This window comes from Sphaeramia orbicularis, chromosome 4, assembly GCF_902148855.1.
Source record: "Sphaeramia orbicularis chromosome 4, fSphaOr1.1, whole genome shotgun sequence".
Lineage (NCBI taxonomy): Eukaryota > Metazoa > Chordata > Actinopteri > Kurtiformes > Apogonidae > Sphaeramia > Sphaeramia orbicularis.
This window is the reverse complement of record NC_043960.1, coordinates 7,627,692-7,645,553: the sequence shown is the minus strand read 5'-3', so window position 1 is coordinate 7,645,553 and position 17,862 is coordinate 7,627,692. Positions and strand designations below refer to the sequence as shown.

At 39.8% G+C, this 17,862-nt stretch overlaps 1 protein-coding gene across 2 annotated transcripts in view; it reads right to left on the bottom strand.

The window, feature by feature from the left end:
* The window catches only part of sgip1a (SH3GL interacting endocytic adaptor 1a), a 73,441-nt gene extending 55,882 nt beyond the window's left edge, over positions 1-17,559 (bottom strand). The window contains exons 1-2 of one of the 2 annotated variants that reach the window (XM_030131474.1): positions 17,365-17,559; positions 16,554-16,598 (exon numbers count right to left, since the gene is read on the bottom strand). In XM_030131474.1, the coding sequence (XP_029987334.1) occupies positions 16,554-16,563 (10 nt within the window). In that variant the 5' untranslated portion in view covers positions 16,564-16,598; positions 17,365-17,559. Of the gene's footprint in view, positions 1-16,553; positions 17,045-17,364 lie in introns of those variants that run through there. The other variant, XM_030131476.1, reaches the window with a different exon arrangement.
* Between the last annotated feature and the right edge of the window lie 303 nt (positions 17,560-17,862).

The following is a 17,862-nucleotide window of genomic DNA, read 5'->3' as shown; positions in this document are numbered from 1 at the left end:
ACAGATCGCGGAGGAAGACAATGTTACAATGATGTCCCTGCCACAACTTCTGAAACTGTAGTCTTTAATATTTACGTATTTTTACTGTTTGGTATTTCAACAGTTTGCTCAACTGCAAATTTCTTGACTTATAAGTATAATGATATCATAGTTCAAATGATATTAACAACCACCCGTCTCTCTCCATGGACTGTAAAACTTTTTTTTTAAGGTCCAATGGGGCTTCACCTCTCCATAACCTACGTATTTATGTTTACTATTTAAACTCTGTCTAACTCTGCTCTTTTCCACACAGAAAACTGATCTGGAATAAGTAAGGGAATCAATACAAAATCAGATCAGTAAGCATGACCAATGATGGCACTAGTATCAGTGAAATCTCATCACTTCTCATTCTCATCGCAATTTTTTTTTTTTTTTTACCATTTGTCCCTTCTAAAACCCTTTTCATCTGTTATGTTCTTCTATTTGCTTTCTTTTAAGTGTGCCAATACAAGTGACGATGAAGCAGTTTGCAATTAATAATAACCTGCCTTTCTTCCCACATGTTGTATCTGTGTGCTGAACCCATTCATCACACTCTCAGCTCCACATTGGTCACTACTGCCTCAACACTCTGCAACGAGTAGATAGTCTGGGAACTCTTAACTCACAGCACTTCAGAGTCTCCGGGGACTCACTCCACCATGTGTAAGCCGCACTCATTACATTTCGGTTTATCTCATCTCACTCAAAAATATGACACACTTGCTGGTTAACAATTTACATGCTGTCCAGTGTAATCGATTCACAATTCAAAGCTTTTGGCTCAGTGCAGGAGCTTAAGTCAGGATATCTAAGTTGCTTTTGATCATTCTTTGCTCAGTCTCTCTCTTGTGAGTCCTCTTTACAGAAATGTAATATTAAACTTTTGTCAGACAGACGGACAGACATGAGATTATGAGTGAGAGATTGTGCCTCAGATTATTAGTCTGCTCTGAAGAGGAGTCCCTTCATAAGCAATATGCAGCACTGTATACAGTGAGTTACCAGACAGTCGATTTGTATCAGTTTCTCAGATGCTGTTTGGTAATGCCTTCCTTCCATGTGCCTCCAGGGAAACACCGGAAATTACTTTGTAGAAAAAGAACAATTATGAAAATGAGGACAGACAAGGGGGAGGACAGAGGGGGAAGAAAAACAACAACAGAGCAACAAAGGGTGCATCTTCGTTTTTACCCCATTCCTTTTAATTGAGAAAGGATCCTAAAAAGCTGTCCCAAATTCCTGTGGATTACATCTGCCTTATTCCCTCCCAACAATCTAATCTCAGTGGATTCTGGGTAAAGCAGTCCCACCCCTCCCTAGTTCACACCCAGATTATAGGTTCAGGCAGCTTTTGGTTGGCAAAGGAATCTCCTGAGTGTCTATGGGTCATTAAGATGAAGCCCTAATGAAAACCTCTGAATGCATCTTCTCACAGTCACAGTACTCAAATAAAGAACCACTAACATCTTCAAAAGGTCAAGTGTTGTTTGCATCGTACAAGTAGAGGGGGGATCGCAAGGGAAAGTGACACCAAGAGGGTGAGAGGCGGAAAGAGAGAGGAGGTGGAGAAACCACAGTGAACCACAAGATGTGGAACCACTTTGGAGGGAACACACCATCAATTCCTGTGTCACCCTAACTATCAGCAGTCTGAGGTTAGAGAAAATCTTATATAACCACCAATATGAATGTGGCAACATGTACATACGGTACGTAGAGACTCGTCTACAGTAAGTAACAGCCTTAACATTATCTCTGAAGCAGTAAATTATAGTACACTCTACTACAAATGGCTCTGGTTAAACAAAGTCACACAAACAATAGCTTTGCAACCTCTGCAAAGCCAACAGTTTAAGTTGTGTTTTTCCTGCTTTTCCCTCTCCTGCCTTTTGGCACAAAACAAAATTCTATATGAATACCTAAACAAATCCAAAGTCTTCCTTCTTTATTCAAGGGCTATAAACAATGTAATCTCACTTGCGTCTCCACTGGGACAAAGGATTTTATGCTATAGCTCAAGCCAACACTTGTCAGAATGTGGTGCTAACATTATGTACACATGTTGTGTAAGCTGCACCAAGGTGCTGAAAAACAGACATTGTTCTTAGTGACTGCATGTTATGTAACAGACCGGTACTTCTACCACAACAAAAGGGGCTACTGCAGGACAACCTTGGTAGAGTAGTTACTGCAAAATGGAGGCTAGCTTAGTACACGTGAAAGCGCAGACCTGTGTTGCAAACATGAACACAGATGCATGTGCGATGATGCACAGAGACACAGATATGTACATGACTACACCATTTAGAAAGTCACAAATATGCTCTAATGAACCACTGTCTCACCCTCATGTTTTTTATCTGGCCACAGTGTTCTTTTTCTAATGTATTGGTGTCAAATTTGATTATACTGTATTTAACAAAGAAGGTAATGTGTGACCACATACAACTCCAAAATAATAACCAAAGTTCACATAATTTGGCTTCAACAGACCACACACACCAGTGCAACATGTACTTGGACAGATCAGGATATAGGTACGTCTTATCTTATATCTCAAAAAGATGGCCAGTGGAGATCAGAAAAACAAAGAATTTTGAGGCAAAAAAAATAACACGAGGGTATTCTAGTGCATGGTCCTAACAAGAGGATAATAATTACTTTCTGATGCTTTTGAGATTGAGATGTTTTAATTACTATTGAACTGCAAGCTACAACACTTACAGATATGCTGATTTTTCTTTCTAAATTGGGGGACTGCCTGACGAATATGCCAATACTACTGAACAGTGCTGACAGCAGTCTCCAGTTGAATTCCCAAAGGCTAACTCTAAAACTATTTGCAGATAGCCTTATGACTTGCTGGAAGGGGGGGGGGGAAACCCTTGTGATTTGTCCTAAACTTGTGTGGAGAAGAGTGCTTGTCAAACATATTTGAGTTTCTTCACCTTCTCTGCAAATCAGCCTGAAATTACCCTAGAAGATGTAGATTTTTAGGCATAGCTTTAGCAGAGTTGGAGAGCCTAATCTTATTTTAGAAGGAATGAGGAGACAGGAAGTATTTAAATTGGTGCACTGCTTTCACTAATTATAGATAGTGGTTAACATCGAGGTAAAGAGTGGGGAGTGACTTCCTGTTCCTCCATCATTTCTTTTTAAGTTGGACAAATTATGGCCTGGACACATGGGTTCATGTAGATTATTTGTTATTTGCAGGATTTTAAATGAACAAATAGGACTCTTAGTCTCTACTTAAAGGTCAATATAGCCTTGAATCCATGTGAAATGTTTTAAGTTGACAGAAGTATTAAGGCAACATTTCCCTTGTGTGTTCTCTCTGCTCAATGGATGAGGGAGATAGACCAGTGGAGAGAGTGAGCAATGGTTTTGGGGGGAAAAAAAAAAAGGGGAGAAACAGAGTTCTGCTGTGAAAACAATCAGAAAATAACATTTTACGTTCTCCTTTACAGCTACTAAGGAAAATTCACAAAAGGATATGCTTCCTCCTATCTCTTTCTTTTGCTTCCTGCTTTGTGTGTTTGCATCAGGAAGATGGGGGTCTGTATGTGAGCACTTTGCCCAGACTTTTGCCTTTCAGACAGAACGGCAGTTCATCTACAACAGGGGTGTCCAAACCTGATCCTCAAGGGCCAGTAACCTGCATGTTTGAGATATTTCCCTGTTCAATTAATGATCCGCTCATCATCAAGCTCTGCAGAAGCCTGATAATGGTGTAATGGCTTCCAGGAGTGCTGGAAGAGGGAAATATCTAAAACATGTACGATACCGGCCCTCGAGAACCAGAGTTGGACACCCCTGATCTATAACTACTGAAGCTAGGCCAGCAGCAGCGTTTTGACATCATTCTACCCACACAAGCAGCACGATGCTGTTGTTGGCTAGAGATTGAACATGCCAAAAGTCCACGCCCCTAAGAAATATCCCCAAAAAAGCGAAACCAGAGGAAAATAGAAGATACAGGCAGAAGACATGCTGCAAATACACAGCAACACAAAAGTTAGAAGTGAAGATTGAGATGATTATTGGTGCATGAGTCTGTATGTTTTTTTCAGGAAATTGTTACATATGCTGGATAAGTTTGAGATATGAGAAATTTATCAAATTAATATTATATCATTTCCTCTGCCAGGAGGTATTGTGATTGCTTTGCTTTGCGTGTTTGTTTGCATGTTTGTTTGTTAGCAGGATAACTCAAAAAGTTATGGACGGATTTTCATGAAATTTTCAGGAAATGTTGATACTGGCACAAGAAAGAAATGATTACATTTTGGTGGTGATCAGGGGTGAGGGTGGGGCAGATCTGTCTTGGCGGAGGTCTGCACTCTCTGAGTGCTTTTCTTGTTATACTTTATTTGCTTTCTCTTTACCGTAGATTTTTTTCTGTAATCCAGCAAAGAATCAGCAAACTTCATAACTATGGATCCTCGCTTCTTGGATTTTTTTAGTCACTACATGACACAGCAACCCAAGCGAATGAGCATTGCTGTCTATCTGATGTACGAGGCACTTTGATATCAATCAGTCTTTTCTTAAATCCTGTCTAATGCATTTTCTATCCACTCCAGCCTTTATCAGTTTGCGACTCTTCCAATGCTACCTTTACCACCACAGAGGCCGTCTAACACAGTAGGCCTGGAGTCTCATGTGACATCGATACAATGTACTATATGACAAAGAAGAAGCCAAAAATCACTGCATTCAGGCAACACTAGATGACCTCTGCCTCTGAAACGACACTTCAGGTCTGAGGGGAGCTGGTGTCCACCAAGCAGGATTGAGTTTGCCATGTTCCTCATGACAGTTCACTGTGGTCAAGACTGTCACACATGCATTGCTGTGCAAAAAAAGCCTCCATCTTTTTCAACCCCTGGTGAATTTTAACAAATTGCCGAGTGACATCTGCACAAAATGTTCTCGCAGACAAAACAGAATATGAAAAATCCTTTGCAGCCATCTTTCATTACATACACAGACAGTGTGGAGTGTGCAGCCAACAGTGCTGCTCAGTGTCTTACAGAGGGCTACAGATGACAGGTGCTTTGTGCCGTGTGGTTTAGTTTTACTGATGTGCCGTTTCCTCTCGCTTGCAGTTCTCTCTGTACCTCTAACTCCCATGACTCCTTACCTCCTGCTTCTCTCCCTCTTTGTGTCTCTACCCACTGGTATGGTGAAAATCAATGGCTCCTCTATTCTGTGGATGGTCTGATGTCTGCTAATGAAATCCTATCTGCTATGAGTCATCCATCTGATAGCTGCTGGGACAATGACTGGCAGAAGGACTGTTTGACCAGTATTATTTATGATTTTGCACAAAATACAAACATGTATCCAATAGGCTCTTTTAATTCGAGCAAACATAAAGGTGCTTTGAGGTAAATGTAAACACTTTCATCAATATACTAATGATCAATATTCAAACTAGAAAAGCACTCGGACAGCACAGATCTCCGCCAAGGCAGATCCCCCCGATCACCACCAAAATTTAATCATCTGTTCCTTGTGCCAGTATGAACCTTTCCTGAAAATTTCATCAAAATCCTTCCATAACTTTTTGAGTTATTTTGCTAACAGACAGACAAACAAACCCCCCCCACCCCAGCCCATCACCCCCAAAATTAAATATTTTTTTCCTTATGTCAGTATCAACATTTCCTGAAAATTTCATCTAAATTCATCTAACTTTTTGAGTTATCTTGCTAACAAACCAACAAACCCTGATGAAAACATAACCTTTGCAGTTCCTTGGCAGAGGTAATAATCATATTCCAACAATTTGCAAGATGCATACACTCCCACGCATGGGTTGCATTGTTGCATTCCATGGGTAAAGGACTCCAATAAACAGTATTTCTGTTGTGTAAAAATCCAGGAATTTCTTCAATGTAACAAAAGCCAAATGTATAAAATCAGCCATTTTTGTTTGTATTAATTAAAAATCAAACCAAACAGATACACTATGCAATATGTACCATTACTGATTCACTGTTTCATGGTTCATAAGGTTAAAAATTATAAACAGAATATCCTCCCACTCACTTTACTGTACTGCACCTAAAAAAAAAAAAAAAAAAAAACACAACTCAATATTTATATGAAAATATGTAATGTGAAACTGAATCACCAGTGTTGTTTTCTATGCATCTGGGTAGACTCAGGGAAATAAACTCCTCCTACTGTCACATGGAGACCAGCAAACACTACTAATTAATATAAAAGGTTGTGTTTCCAGTTAAGGCTAAGCAATATATTGAAGTAATTCCAGTAATCGAGGCTTTACTTTTGAAAAACTGTGAAAAATACTCGCACTGCAATAAGAAAAACTGAAAATGCAACCAATTCATATCAATATATAAATTGCTAATGTGTTTCTTCAGTTGAAATGACATAGATTTAATGATTAGGAACGAAAAAATATTTTTGGAAACCAGAATACAATCAATTTAAGGTGCAAATTCTCCATAAAAAAAAAAGAAAGATTTCATTTTTTAATGAGTAAAAAACAATCTAGATTTCACTTAAATAATAAATGCATTGTCTTTTTACCGACAAAACAAAGGGTTAAAACTCCAGCATGTAAAGCATAGAAGAAATAACTTGTTCTCTTCAAACAACCCTGAACATTTACCAGGAGCAAATGTAATGTACACAGAGACAAGAATGCACCTACTCCACACACACAGAACTTTCCATTTGAACAGTACAAGCCTGTAAACATGTCACACACAGCTGGCAAGACACTTCTACACATGCTGTGCTTCTCTTTTTAATCACATCCTCAAAGCAGTCTGCTCATCCTCTGTCGTGAATCGCATTTCTCCAGTCCCTGCATTGCTCTCTTCAGCCCTCCAACCCTTCAATCCCTCCCTCATGACTCCATCTCTCGACCCAACCAGTATCAATCTAAACGCTGCTAATCTCTTCCTGTGGCTGTGTCTCTGCGTCACTGTGTTAGTGCATCCTCCTCTGATTGAAGCTGACATCTGTTTGCACTGGTCTAGCTTGTAGCAGTACAGCGCAAACACACATGATGTGCTCGACACATCAGACACATCCACAGATATGACAGATAGGGGGTTTCTCACACAAACAGACAAATATAAGATTTTTTTTTTTTTTTTTAATAAATCCGCAAATGTCAGAAGAGCACTGAAAACCAGAGAGAGGAAGGAAGAGGCATAAAAACTAAAGCCTAAACAGACACAGTTGTCAGTCCATTTTCTATTCTCCATTCAGCCACTCCATAATCACAAATACTGGAATTTATACCAAACAACATTAGGACTAATTTTCAACGAACATAACTGCAGTGAGATTCTATGTTGATTTATTAATTTAGTAAAAGGAGACACAAATTAAGCCAAGTGCTAACAGTCAGCTTGGGAGAAAAATACATAATAAATAGAAACACATTAATATTATATGGCCAAATAAATCCAACCTCCCTGAGGGGTTTCCTGCCACCGCATCCATCTAGAGTCATTTCGATGATATAAAAGACAGTCCAGGACAAAAGGAAAGGAGTACAGAATGGGAAAGAGGCTAAAAGTAAAGGCTATTAGATAGCAAAGAAACACACAAGGCACACAGTGGTGGCATACAGCTAAAACAACTGAATGATCAAAATACATAGCTGTCGTGTTCATTATTCACTTCCGACTGGATGATTTAACAATAATAATATAAGTATTGTGATATGATTTTATATCATATTGCTTGCCATGGAGAACAGTGGCTATGATTACTGTAATATAATTTTCATTCATTCATCTTCAGAACCACTTAATCCCCAAAAAGGGTCATGGGGGTGCTGGAGCCTATCCCAGCTACCTATGGGCGAAGGCGGGGTACACGCTGGACGTGTCACCAGTTCATCGCAGGGCTGACAATATAATTTTCTGTTTGAATAATCGTTACTTTTGTAGTGAAAATCTTCATGTCTCCAGTTTGTTTTACTTAATTTAATAAGAACTCAGATTGTCCTGGTATGATGGCTTTCACAAGAATAACACAGAATAAAGATAATGAAAAAAATAAGAACTAAATCACAAAATCAGGGATTACAGGTGGTTTTGTTGCATTATATCTAGTAAAATCATTTTCATTATATAGCATTTTTGATGAGTAATCTGAAACAGATAAACAAATCTTACTTCTTTAACACTGACTCATGTCCAAAGATGAACCTTAAACTTGACAAAAAACAAAAAAACAAACAAACCTAGCAACAAGAAAGATCTCATATGCATTTTCGATAATATGAACTTTTTTATCGTTCAGCCCCACGTTGTTGCATCATTTTCCACCTTCTCCCTCTGAGTCCATTTTCCTTTCATCTCTATTCAATACTATTTCAGTATATATGATGTACAGGAAATGTTCCATTTGGGTATTCCTTCTATATTGTTTTCAACATCACCCTCAGCGCCACATGAGCTGATCGGATTCCAAAGAAAGCAATGGAGCAAAGGAGGTGACTCAACAAAATACAGGTTTTTCATGATGATCACAGTGTCCTCTTTCTCTGTATCCATTTGTCTTGCCCTCTCCTTCTCTGGGACTCTGACCCTCACTGGTGCTCACTATGCATCTCTTCTGCTCTCATGGGATCCTGCATGGACATTTCAACTCACTTCATCTCCTTTTATATCTTCACCACTTGTGATTTTGTCAAGCCATTTCCTCCTGGCAATGCTTTAACAGCAAACTCCTCTCTCTCCTATTCTCTCAATCTCTGTCAGGTTGTCTCTCTGCATCTCGTCTTTTCTCTTGCAACTGGGTTTCATTCTAAGCTATGCTGATATGAACTCTGTCTAACACACTGACACTGAAACCGTTTTTAAATGTGTGCATCAATTTACTGAAAGATATAATGGAAGCTTTGTAATCCTTGGTCCTAGGCTCCCAGAGGATTTAAGCTATGACCTAAACACATCCTTGAGGTGTGTGCCTGTGTGTGTTCAGACACACATCTGATGAGTCAGTCAAACAGGCAGCACATCCAGTCACTCACAGGACCGAGTGCCGCTAAGATTGATGCCTTGGCTCTCACAACAACATAACAGCTCGACGCTCATCACTGATGCACTGAACTACATTTAATTGGCTCTCACCTGAATTCTAGTTGGTGGTGAATCCACCAGAGACTTTCCCTGCCCCTCTGACATCACAACACATTATAGGACAGCACCTATGGTACCATGTGAAGTTTGATGACATTCATGTTTCAGAAATAACCTTGTACCATCTTCCTGCAACAAATTACTTCATTGAATTATAAGGACACTCAGGGAGCCAATACGTCCAGAGGCCAACCAGTCTACCCCTCTTCTCATTCCTTATAAAACTGTAAATACTAGTTTGCCTTAGTTTAGCCACTTGATGCCACTGGTTAGTGTGACTAAAACCATGGAAACAAAAATCTTAGATTTAATGTGTCAGTCAAACTCCAATCGGTGGTAAATGTCAGTTTTTCAGTTACAATTCTAATATATCAGTGAGCCTGGAACTTTCCAATGGTTAAAGATTAAATGAAAACACAGCCTCTGCTAATATTAATGGATCTGCTTCAAAGTGTAAATGTCCCAAGTTTTCATCATTTTTCATGAGTGTCAGCGCTCTAGTTTTTCAATAATTCTCCTGACTGACAAATGGGACTGATTGGATAACTTCCTTGACAGAAGACAACATATCTGGAACAGAAATCACCTCCTGTTTTGACTACAGGAACCTCTAATCTCTGTGTTTTTTTTCCTGCCTGAAAAACTGCATCCCTAGTCTGTTGGATAATAGCCTTTGCTACTTCCTAAAATACATCCCTAACATATTTTGTTTGAGGCAGACAGTACAGAAAGTAGCTATAAAGATATTACTTAGCCATCTAAAATTAGTAACTAAATTAAGAGTATAATTCAGATTCTTTGTACAGTAATTTTCATTTTTATCCTCTTAAAACTGTCAGACATTCAAAAACAATTGTTTAACTGTCTTTGATACATAAAACCCACGTTTAAAGCTGAATCTCATACAATATGTTATTCAAAGAAACCGGTTTGATTACACTGTTGAAGAACCTTGTCGTTCCCCAGCTGCCATTGGATTACACAAACATGTCAGTTTCTCTGGCACTGAATCTTAGGCATCATTACATAAGCTTGCCTCTCTGTGTCTATGTGTGTCTGTACAAAGAACGAGATGGAATTTGAAAAGGCTGTTGTGAGGATGTTGGGCTGTTGTGTCTATGAATGGATGGATGAATAAATATGGTGTTACACAGAGTGCGAACAAGAACAAGCCGATTCATTTTGACGGCAGTTCCCTTTGCCTCCTCCTCTCTGGAGTTCTTGTCCCTGCATGTCTTTGTTGTGGGAAAGTTCATTTGGGTCTCTGTCAAACTTATTGTCAATAAGAGCCACAAAGGACCCATTCTACTGCGACACATCCGACAATGAGATTTCTCCGCACACATAAACATGCAGTTGACTACACATACAGACATATTTTAATGTCTGCATTCCTCATGTTTGCATGCATCCACACATTTTATGTTATTATTAGGATCAGCCAGTGACTCAGACTTTTCACTTCACTGGAATAAATACTGACGTCAGCAGAAGCCTCGTCTATCAGCTCTCTGTCCCTGAACACACAATATCCATTCCCACATAATATCCATCCATTTAGACTAATACTAGCAGAAACATGAGTGCAAACTAAAGCTCAGAATTGAAAAGCTTTGGCACAAAATCTTAATGCTAATGTTGTTTATTCAGGATAGGGAATGGCAGTGAGATACTGTATAATCTTACAGTTTATAGTCACACAAGATATGAGGCCAGATCTGCAAAGTAGTGCTGCACCAGAGGAAACACTCTTTTAATGTATAACTGCCTTTGAGATATACTAAAAACAGCATGAAGATGGTGCTGGAAAAGCATGGATAGTTATTCGTGACCATATTGCATATGAAGGAGAATGTCTTAATAGAGCAAAAGTTGTGAAGTAAAGAATTTAAAGCATTTAGAATATCAGAGGTAGACGTTAGGCGAACATTTTGTTTATCATGGAACATTATTAATTAGCTGAAGAGATCAAAAATGACCTGCAACCACCAACTAGAAAGAGTCACGCAATACCCACTGCACCAAAACATCTGCTCTTCTTTTTTTTTTTCTTTCATTGTGCCATGGTTTCTGTAACTCATAATTCATATTTCATATTTTCATCTGATCGTGAAGGCATTAATAGACAGAATGCAATGTTTTAACATCAGATTAAAAAAAAAACAACAACTACTAAATACAGAGTGAGAGTAGGCCATTGATCTAGTTTGACCACAAACTGTAGATTGAGGAAGTCAGAATTCCCCCATAATTATTTTATTTTACCAAAACTGTCACATTTCCCCTATAACACCACTTTGTTCCGCATTTCTATGTCTAATCCGATTTGAAATATATATGTAAAACCAGCACTTCAGTTGTCAGAGTATGAATAAAATGCAAGCTGTTCACCTGTACTCTTAATGAAATATTTGCAGCATCATCAGATGTGTCCATGTGTAACTTGGTGCTGCACTCATTTGCACTGCTCTTACTATGAAATCAACAGGCTGCATCTGTGGTCAAACAACTGTGGACTGTTGGTATGTTGCAGAACTGGCCACTCTCATCAGCAATTCTTTTTCTTTATTCATAATTTCCTCACATTAATTTGCCCTGCTTAGTAAAAAAACATTTTAAAAAATTATAGGTTTATACTTCTAATCAATCAGCACACATCAAATGTGTTTGGACCAATGGCAGTTAAACCATTATTGTACAACATGATTCAAGAAGCTATACTTCTGTAGAAAAGAATGATGGATAATATTGCCAACCATCTTCCACGTCTTTGTGGGTACACTAACACATTAAATATTTATTTATACAGAAATCAAAATAAATTTGGACTTGGGGCATTTGCCAGCTCCTCTGGTCAACTCATTAACAATACAGACATGAGTCAGCCTCATGGTCGTTACCAAGGAAACCATATGGCAGCACAGTCTGTCTGACGGTGAGTTAGAGCAGATGTACTGGTCAAGGGTTGACCAGAGAAATACTATTTTCATCCCTTATTCTACCAAATGATACATTAATATGGTTTTTGGTAATACACTGGTACTAGTTGTGTCTATTAATACAAACAGCAGCATGTTTGTAACCTCTAATATGAATGATATAATATTAACTATAATCCGACACAGTATTATGACCTTAACGTCACTAAACCTAGCAACTTCTCAAGAAAAACTCCTAACAATCTTAACTACACAAACCATGACAACCATTAATAATATAAACTAATGTTTTCAATCAAAGCAAATATCAGCCTTTTATGTTCAAGCACATTTAAAGTACTATTAACAGTAATGGTCTATGTTAGTTGGGTGAGCTGGTACTAGAGCTGAACCTGCAAAACAATGCTGCTTGTAAGCCATAAGCTGATAGGCTGAGGGAATTCGGGACTTAATTTGTTTTCAACCATATCTTAGCAAATGTAATTTAATCACAACAATCTACTTACTCCAAATCACAAAATGAAATGATTATTTACTTATTACCGAACATCAAGTCATATAAAGAAGCCTTAAAGTGAAACAGAACTCGCAGTATGACCTAATATCCTCTTTGACCTCTGCTCTTGGGCATTACAGTCAGGGTTTATCCAACTCCAGGAAACTCTCTACACCGGACTGATCTCTGACAGTCACGACTCCTAGCAGTGCTTGAAAGTGAGATTGCTGAACTATTAGTTTGAAGCCTTACAATTCACAGAGGACTGCAATGGCCATTATACCCCATAATATGAGACCAAGAAACTTCACCTTTTCTCCTTATCCCACCTCAGAGCAGTATTATAAGAAACTTTATAGTCTACAGTCTTTGGCTGAAACATAAGGAAGTATTTTTGCACATGCCAGTTTTAATTGTACATTGATTATGAAAGGACGTTTGACCTGAAGCCCATACAAGAGCAAGGTCAGAGGGTGGCTAAAAGCATTACGACATTTCTAAGATTTAACTGACGGTGACTATAGCCAATGCATTTTGTTTACTCGAAGAGGAGGGTTACCGAGTTACTGTTCATGAATAGTGATTACCACAGACATCCAATAGGGAATTTGAATATAAATCTAAATATTAGCTCTTGTTACAAAGGAGGACTAATCAGTAACACCAACCCTGCATTCAAAATTTCGATCTACAAGCCCATCAAACACTGGATATTTAGAAAGAAGAATGGTTGGCAAAAACATATGTCAACAGTGTTCTTATGCAGTAGTAAACTAAACTAATTAACTGAACTTTGCTGATAATGTCTGTGCCTCCTCCTTACAGCACCTGCCCCTTGAGTCATGAATCCCACGCTACACAGCACAATTACCTCGAGAAGAACTGAGTAAATTACTAGTGAAACAACTCCCCTGCAAGAGAAGGCTCTCAAGACAAAAAAGCAACAGGAGACATTTTACTTGAAGAATACAGTATATCCTCCACTAATGTGTAAATAATTAGCTATTTTTATTTAGTTTTTTCCAAGGGTTGCCTGATGGTTTTTATCATTTGTACATCTGACCTTTTTAAGCACAGTATTCCCTGTCTTTATTTAGAATTTAGGTGGTGCTCTTAATGGTTTAATGTGAGCACAATAATTCCACCAGTGTCTTCAACATCATGTGCACCCCAGGAACAACCATGCTGTCCATGGCATGGAGCTTTAAAAAGCAGTGCTAACAAGGATTAGAATCCAATTTTAACACCTGACTGACTGTAATCCTGCCCTCACACAGTCCATGCTAAGCCTGAGCTAGCCATGCTAATGGAGAAGCTGCTTGCTGACTGTTTTTTTCCTCCCAACTACAGTATTACCTAACAACCTTTCTCGTGACAAATACAGTTGATGACAGGACTGCACGCTTGAAATTGCAGCAGAGGGAGTGCAATAGATAAGCCTAGATAAGCCCATCATTACCAAGACTCGCCTCTGTTCTGCATTACTTAATGGTACTGTTAAGATTTTTAAGCCTTGCATCAGAAAAGCCACAGTCTTATTCAGAGAGCTAGAAATAGTCTTTACCCTCAGTGAACAAACTGCTTAATAATGATTCAACACTAAATCATTATTCTTTGAATGGTAAAGCTGATAACTGGAGATTTTGTTCTATTCTATTATTTTTCTCTTACCACACTGTATTACTTCATCTATCACACATAGTAGCTCAGTCATCACTAGAGCAAAGAGCAGGCTGTGTGCTAAGAAAGCAGTGCTGGCCTAACTGTGACTATAGGAAGTGGTGTAGCCTTGTCTCACGGTCTTCATCTTAATTATGGCCCCCTAAGCAGTCAGTATTTTGTATAATGGCATGTACATGGGAATTGACACAGTTACGGAGATTGTTAATAGACCAGTGGTTCTGAACCTGCCAATGTCTCTCTCACGACCCCCCACAAGATTCTTTTCAGGGGTAGCCAGATGGTTGCAGAAAAACATGATGCAAGAAGAAAGAGGACTACAGATTTTACATTATTACTCCCAGCAACAGCATTTCCCTTTTATAGAGTTTATTTAGTGTGTTGGTGGGCAAGAGGGCCCAAGATTAACCAAGCAGCTACAGATTAACATTTGAGCCAACAGTGTATCAAGAAGGATTTCCTGAAAGTGACTGGAGCACACTGGACAATACCTAGGGGGTAACTGTTACAGCTAACAAAACTAATCAAAAAGAAAACATTAGCTTTGGGCGGGGTTACAAACACCAACATAATTATTATGAGAGCTCATGTCTAAGAGGTTGAGAACCACTACACTAGACAATACCCCTGGCCAGTTTAACTGGTTGAAATGTCATCACCACCATCTAAATTTACTCTATTTTCACCCGGCAGATCATGAATACATCCTCTTATCAAACATTTGGTCAGACATGCTTTATTTCCATTCAAAAATTGTAAGCTAGCATGCTACATTTGCCAACAGTTCATGTATTATATGAGGCACAGCAGTGATCTGTTAGGGTTTCATTTAAGTTTGTTTTTATTTTAAGTATTTTCCTAGTTGGTGTTTTACATTAACTTACATACAAAGTCAATTACAGTACGACAAAGTAGTTTGATTATTCAAAAGCTGACACCTTTAAACACTGCAAAGGAGTTCAAGGTTTAAGAATGTGGTCATTTCAAAAGCAAACATGTTTACTTAATGTAACTCAACTGTAAACAACACTTTTATCCTTTGGTGTGAGGGCAAAATAACAGCCAATACAAACAGAAAGCTGTAATATTGTGTCCAAAAGTCCAAATGCTCACAGAAAGATATAAACACACACATAAGCCTAACCAGACAACCAACTAATGAGATTCCTCCTTAGAAGCAGACGTTCTGGCACAGAGTTGATTTACTGAATGCTCCAGAATAAACAACATCATTTAGCTTTTTCTGAACACAAACAGCAGCAAAACAATAACCACCTTAGTGGAATTTACATCAATGCAGATAAACCATAACGACCAACACATTTTTTAATCCACATTTGCTTGTGTTCACTGCCTCAAAATGATGTCTGGGTACCGTAGATTCACAGGAATGATTACATAATTCAAGGTTGTTTCAGTAACTCCACATAGATGTGTAACATACATGACACTTTAGTCCTCCAAATGCCTATGAGTGGCTAAAACCAAATGAAACACATACAAGGAACAACATAATACTTAATGGAAGGAATGAGGATTTTGTGTGCCAGCTGCAGAGCTGTAGGGATTCATCCTTCCACCACTGGCCTTCCCACTGCTGATGTCATCAATTAAAGGGACATGAAACTAAAACACTCATCAATCCTCTTTTTCCTCATCACAATCAACCAAGCAGAGGTGTATCGGTCCAACCATGGGTGGCTACAAACCCACGCCGACACCCACCCGCACAGACATGTAAATCCATGTATGAGTACTGGGTAAAATGGCAATGTAGTGGAGTTGATTCACAGCAATGTCAAACAGCACTGTCTGTACACGCATGTGGATACATGTGTTTAGGAGTGCACCATACAAAGAGAATTTATACAAGAGAGCCAGCTGGGCACATAAGCCCTCCTGCACAATAAATCCAAATAATCCTTTGGGAAGCGGGAAATGGGAGTGTGTGTGTGTGTGTGTGTGTGTGTGTGGGGGGGGGGGGGTACTACAGCCATACACCCACATTCACAAAGGTACACACGGTTCAATTAGCCTCGCCATTGTGCCTCTATGATAGACATTTGGTGGCTGTGCCCTTTTCCTATAACACGCAAGTCACCAGAATGTGTGCACTCAAAATAGCAGGGCAGCTTATGACATTTGAACCTCCCTAACACATACATACAAGCTTGCCAGCGGATGAAGCACAGTACGACAAGGACAAAAAGAGGGATTACCCTGAATTACCACAAAAAAAGACAAACAAATTAATCAAGCACTTCATCTTACCTTCCATCATGGTTGCAGATTTGCATTCCTCTATCTCCAAGGAGCCTGAAATAAAAGCAGGATGTAGGGAGGGGGAGAAGAGAAGAAGCCCCCGGTTACCAGAGAGATACAGTAAAACGGATGGGCAGCAGAACAGCCGTGTGCGTTTGGCTAACGCCCTGGCTAACTGTGAGTCTCTGACACCCCCAGACGTCGCCTGTCAAATAGCCCAGGAGGGAGAGAGAGATCCAGTGAGAGATAGAAAGAGAGAGAGAGAAGAGAGAGGAGGGGTAGGGGCCTGGCCAGGCTAGCTGCCGATCCAAGCTGGGGCTTAAGCCATGGATGCTGCTACTGCTACTGGTCTTCTGCTGCTGCTGCTGCTGCTGCTGCAGCTCTAACCTCCACACTCAGCCGAGGATGCTGAGAGGTGGGGGAAAGCTAAAAGAAGAAAAAAAAATAAATAAATAAAAAAGAGGCAGGGAGGTGGAGAGAATCAGAGAGGGAGGGAGGGGAGGGAGGTTTATGTGTGTATGTGTGTCTGAGAGGGAAGGGGGTGGAGGCTGCTTGCTGAGGTCACTGGTAGGCTCAGCCAATCCCTGCAGTTCTTTGTAGAGTCACATGGCTTATAGCTTGAATCTCCTGACACCACGGCCTGAGAGAATGCTACACTGGTAACCTCACTTGCTTGACAAATAACAGTGCACATACAGTGAATACACACAGTTACACATACCCAAACAGAGGCACAGAAAATGCAAACAGACATACAATGAACAAACACACAAATGCACACACTCACATGCATAACACACTCCTCTCCCCTTCAGCCTACCTTATGGCAGTACAGTGTGCAGAGTCTGCCCAGCGGTGAGTGACATTAATTATTTGCTGGTGAAAAATATAAAATGCAGTTGTAAGCAAAGAGACAAGCCATACTGAGAACACACACAGACTCTACAATCACACACAACTGCACAAAAACATTTGCGGTGCTCTCTCTTTCACTGGGACTATTCCTGTAGCGGCTGCTTGTGTGAGCCTGCCTCCTTGTCCCGCCCTCCCTGGAATATCAGTGTGGTTTCACTCTGCCCTCTCTTTCTCTCTCCTCCTCTTCCCATTCCCTCCCACCTTCCCTCCTCTCTCTGCCAGTCTGTTCTACTCTGCTGCCTTTTTCTGTCTCTGTGCTTTCCCACTGCACCGAGCTGAGAATCGATCACCGTGACGTCATGGCAACGAAGGCTACAGCTGCAACCAACGTGCAGGAGAAGGGCCGATGACAGACCGGCCCCCGGAGAGGGGTGTGCGCTTGTTTGTGTGTGTGCATGCTGAT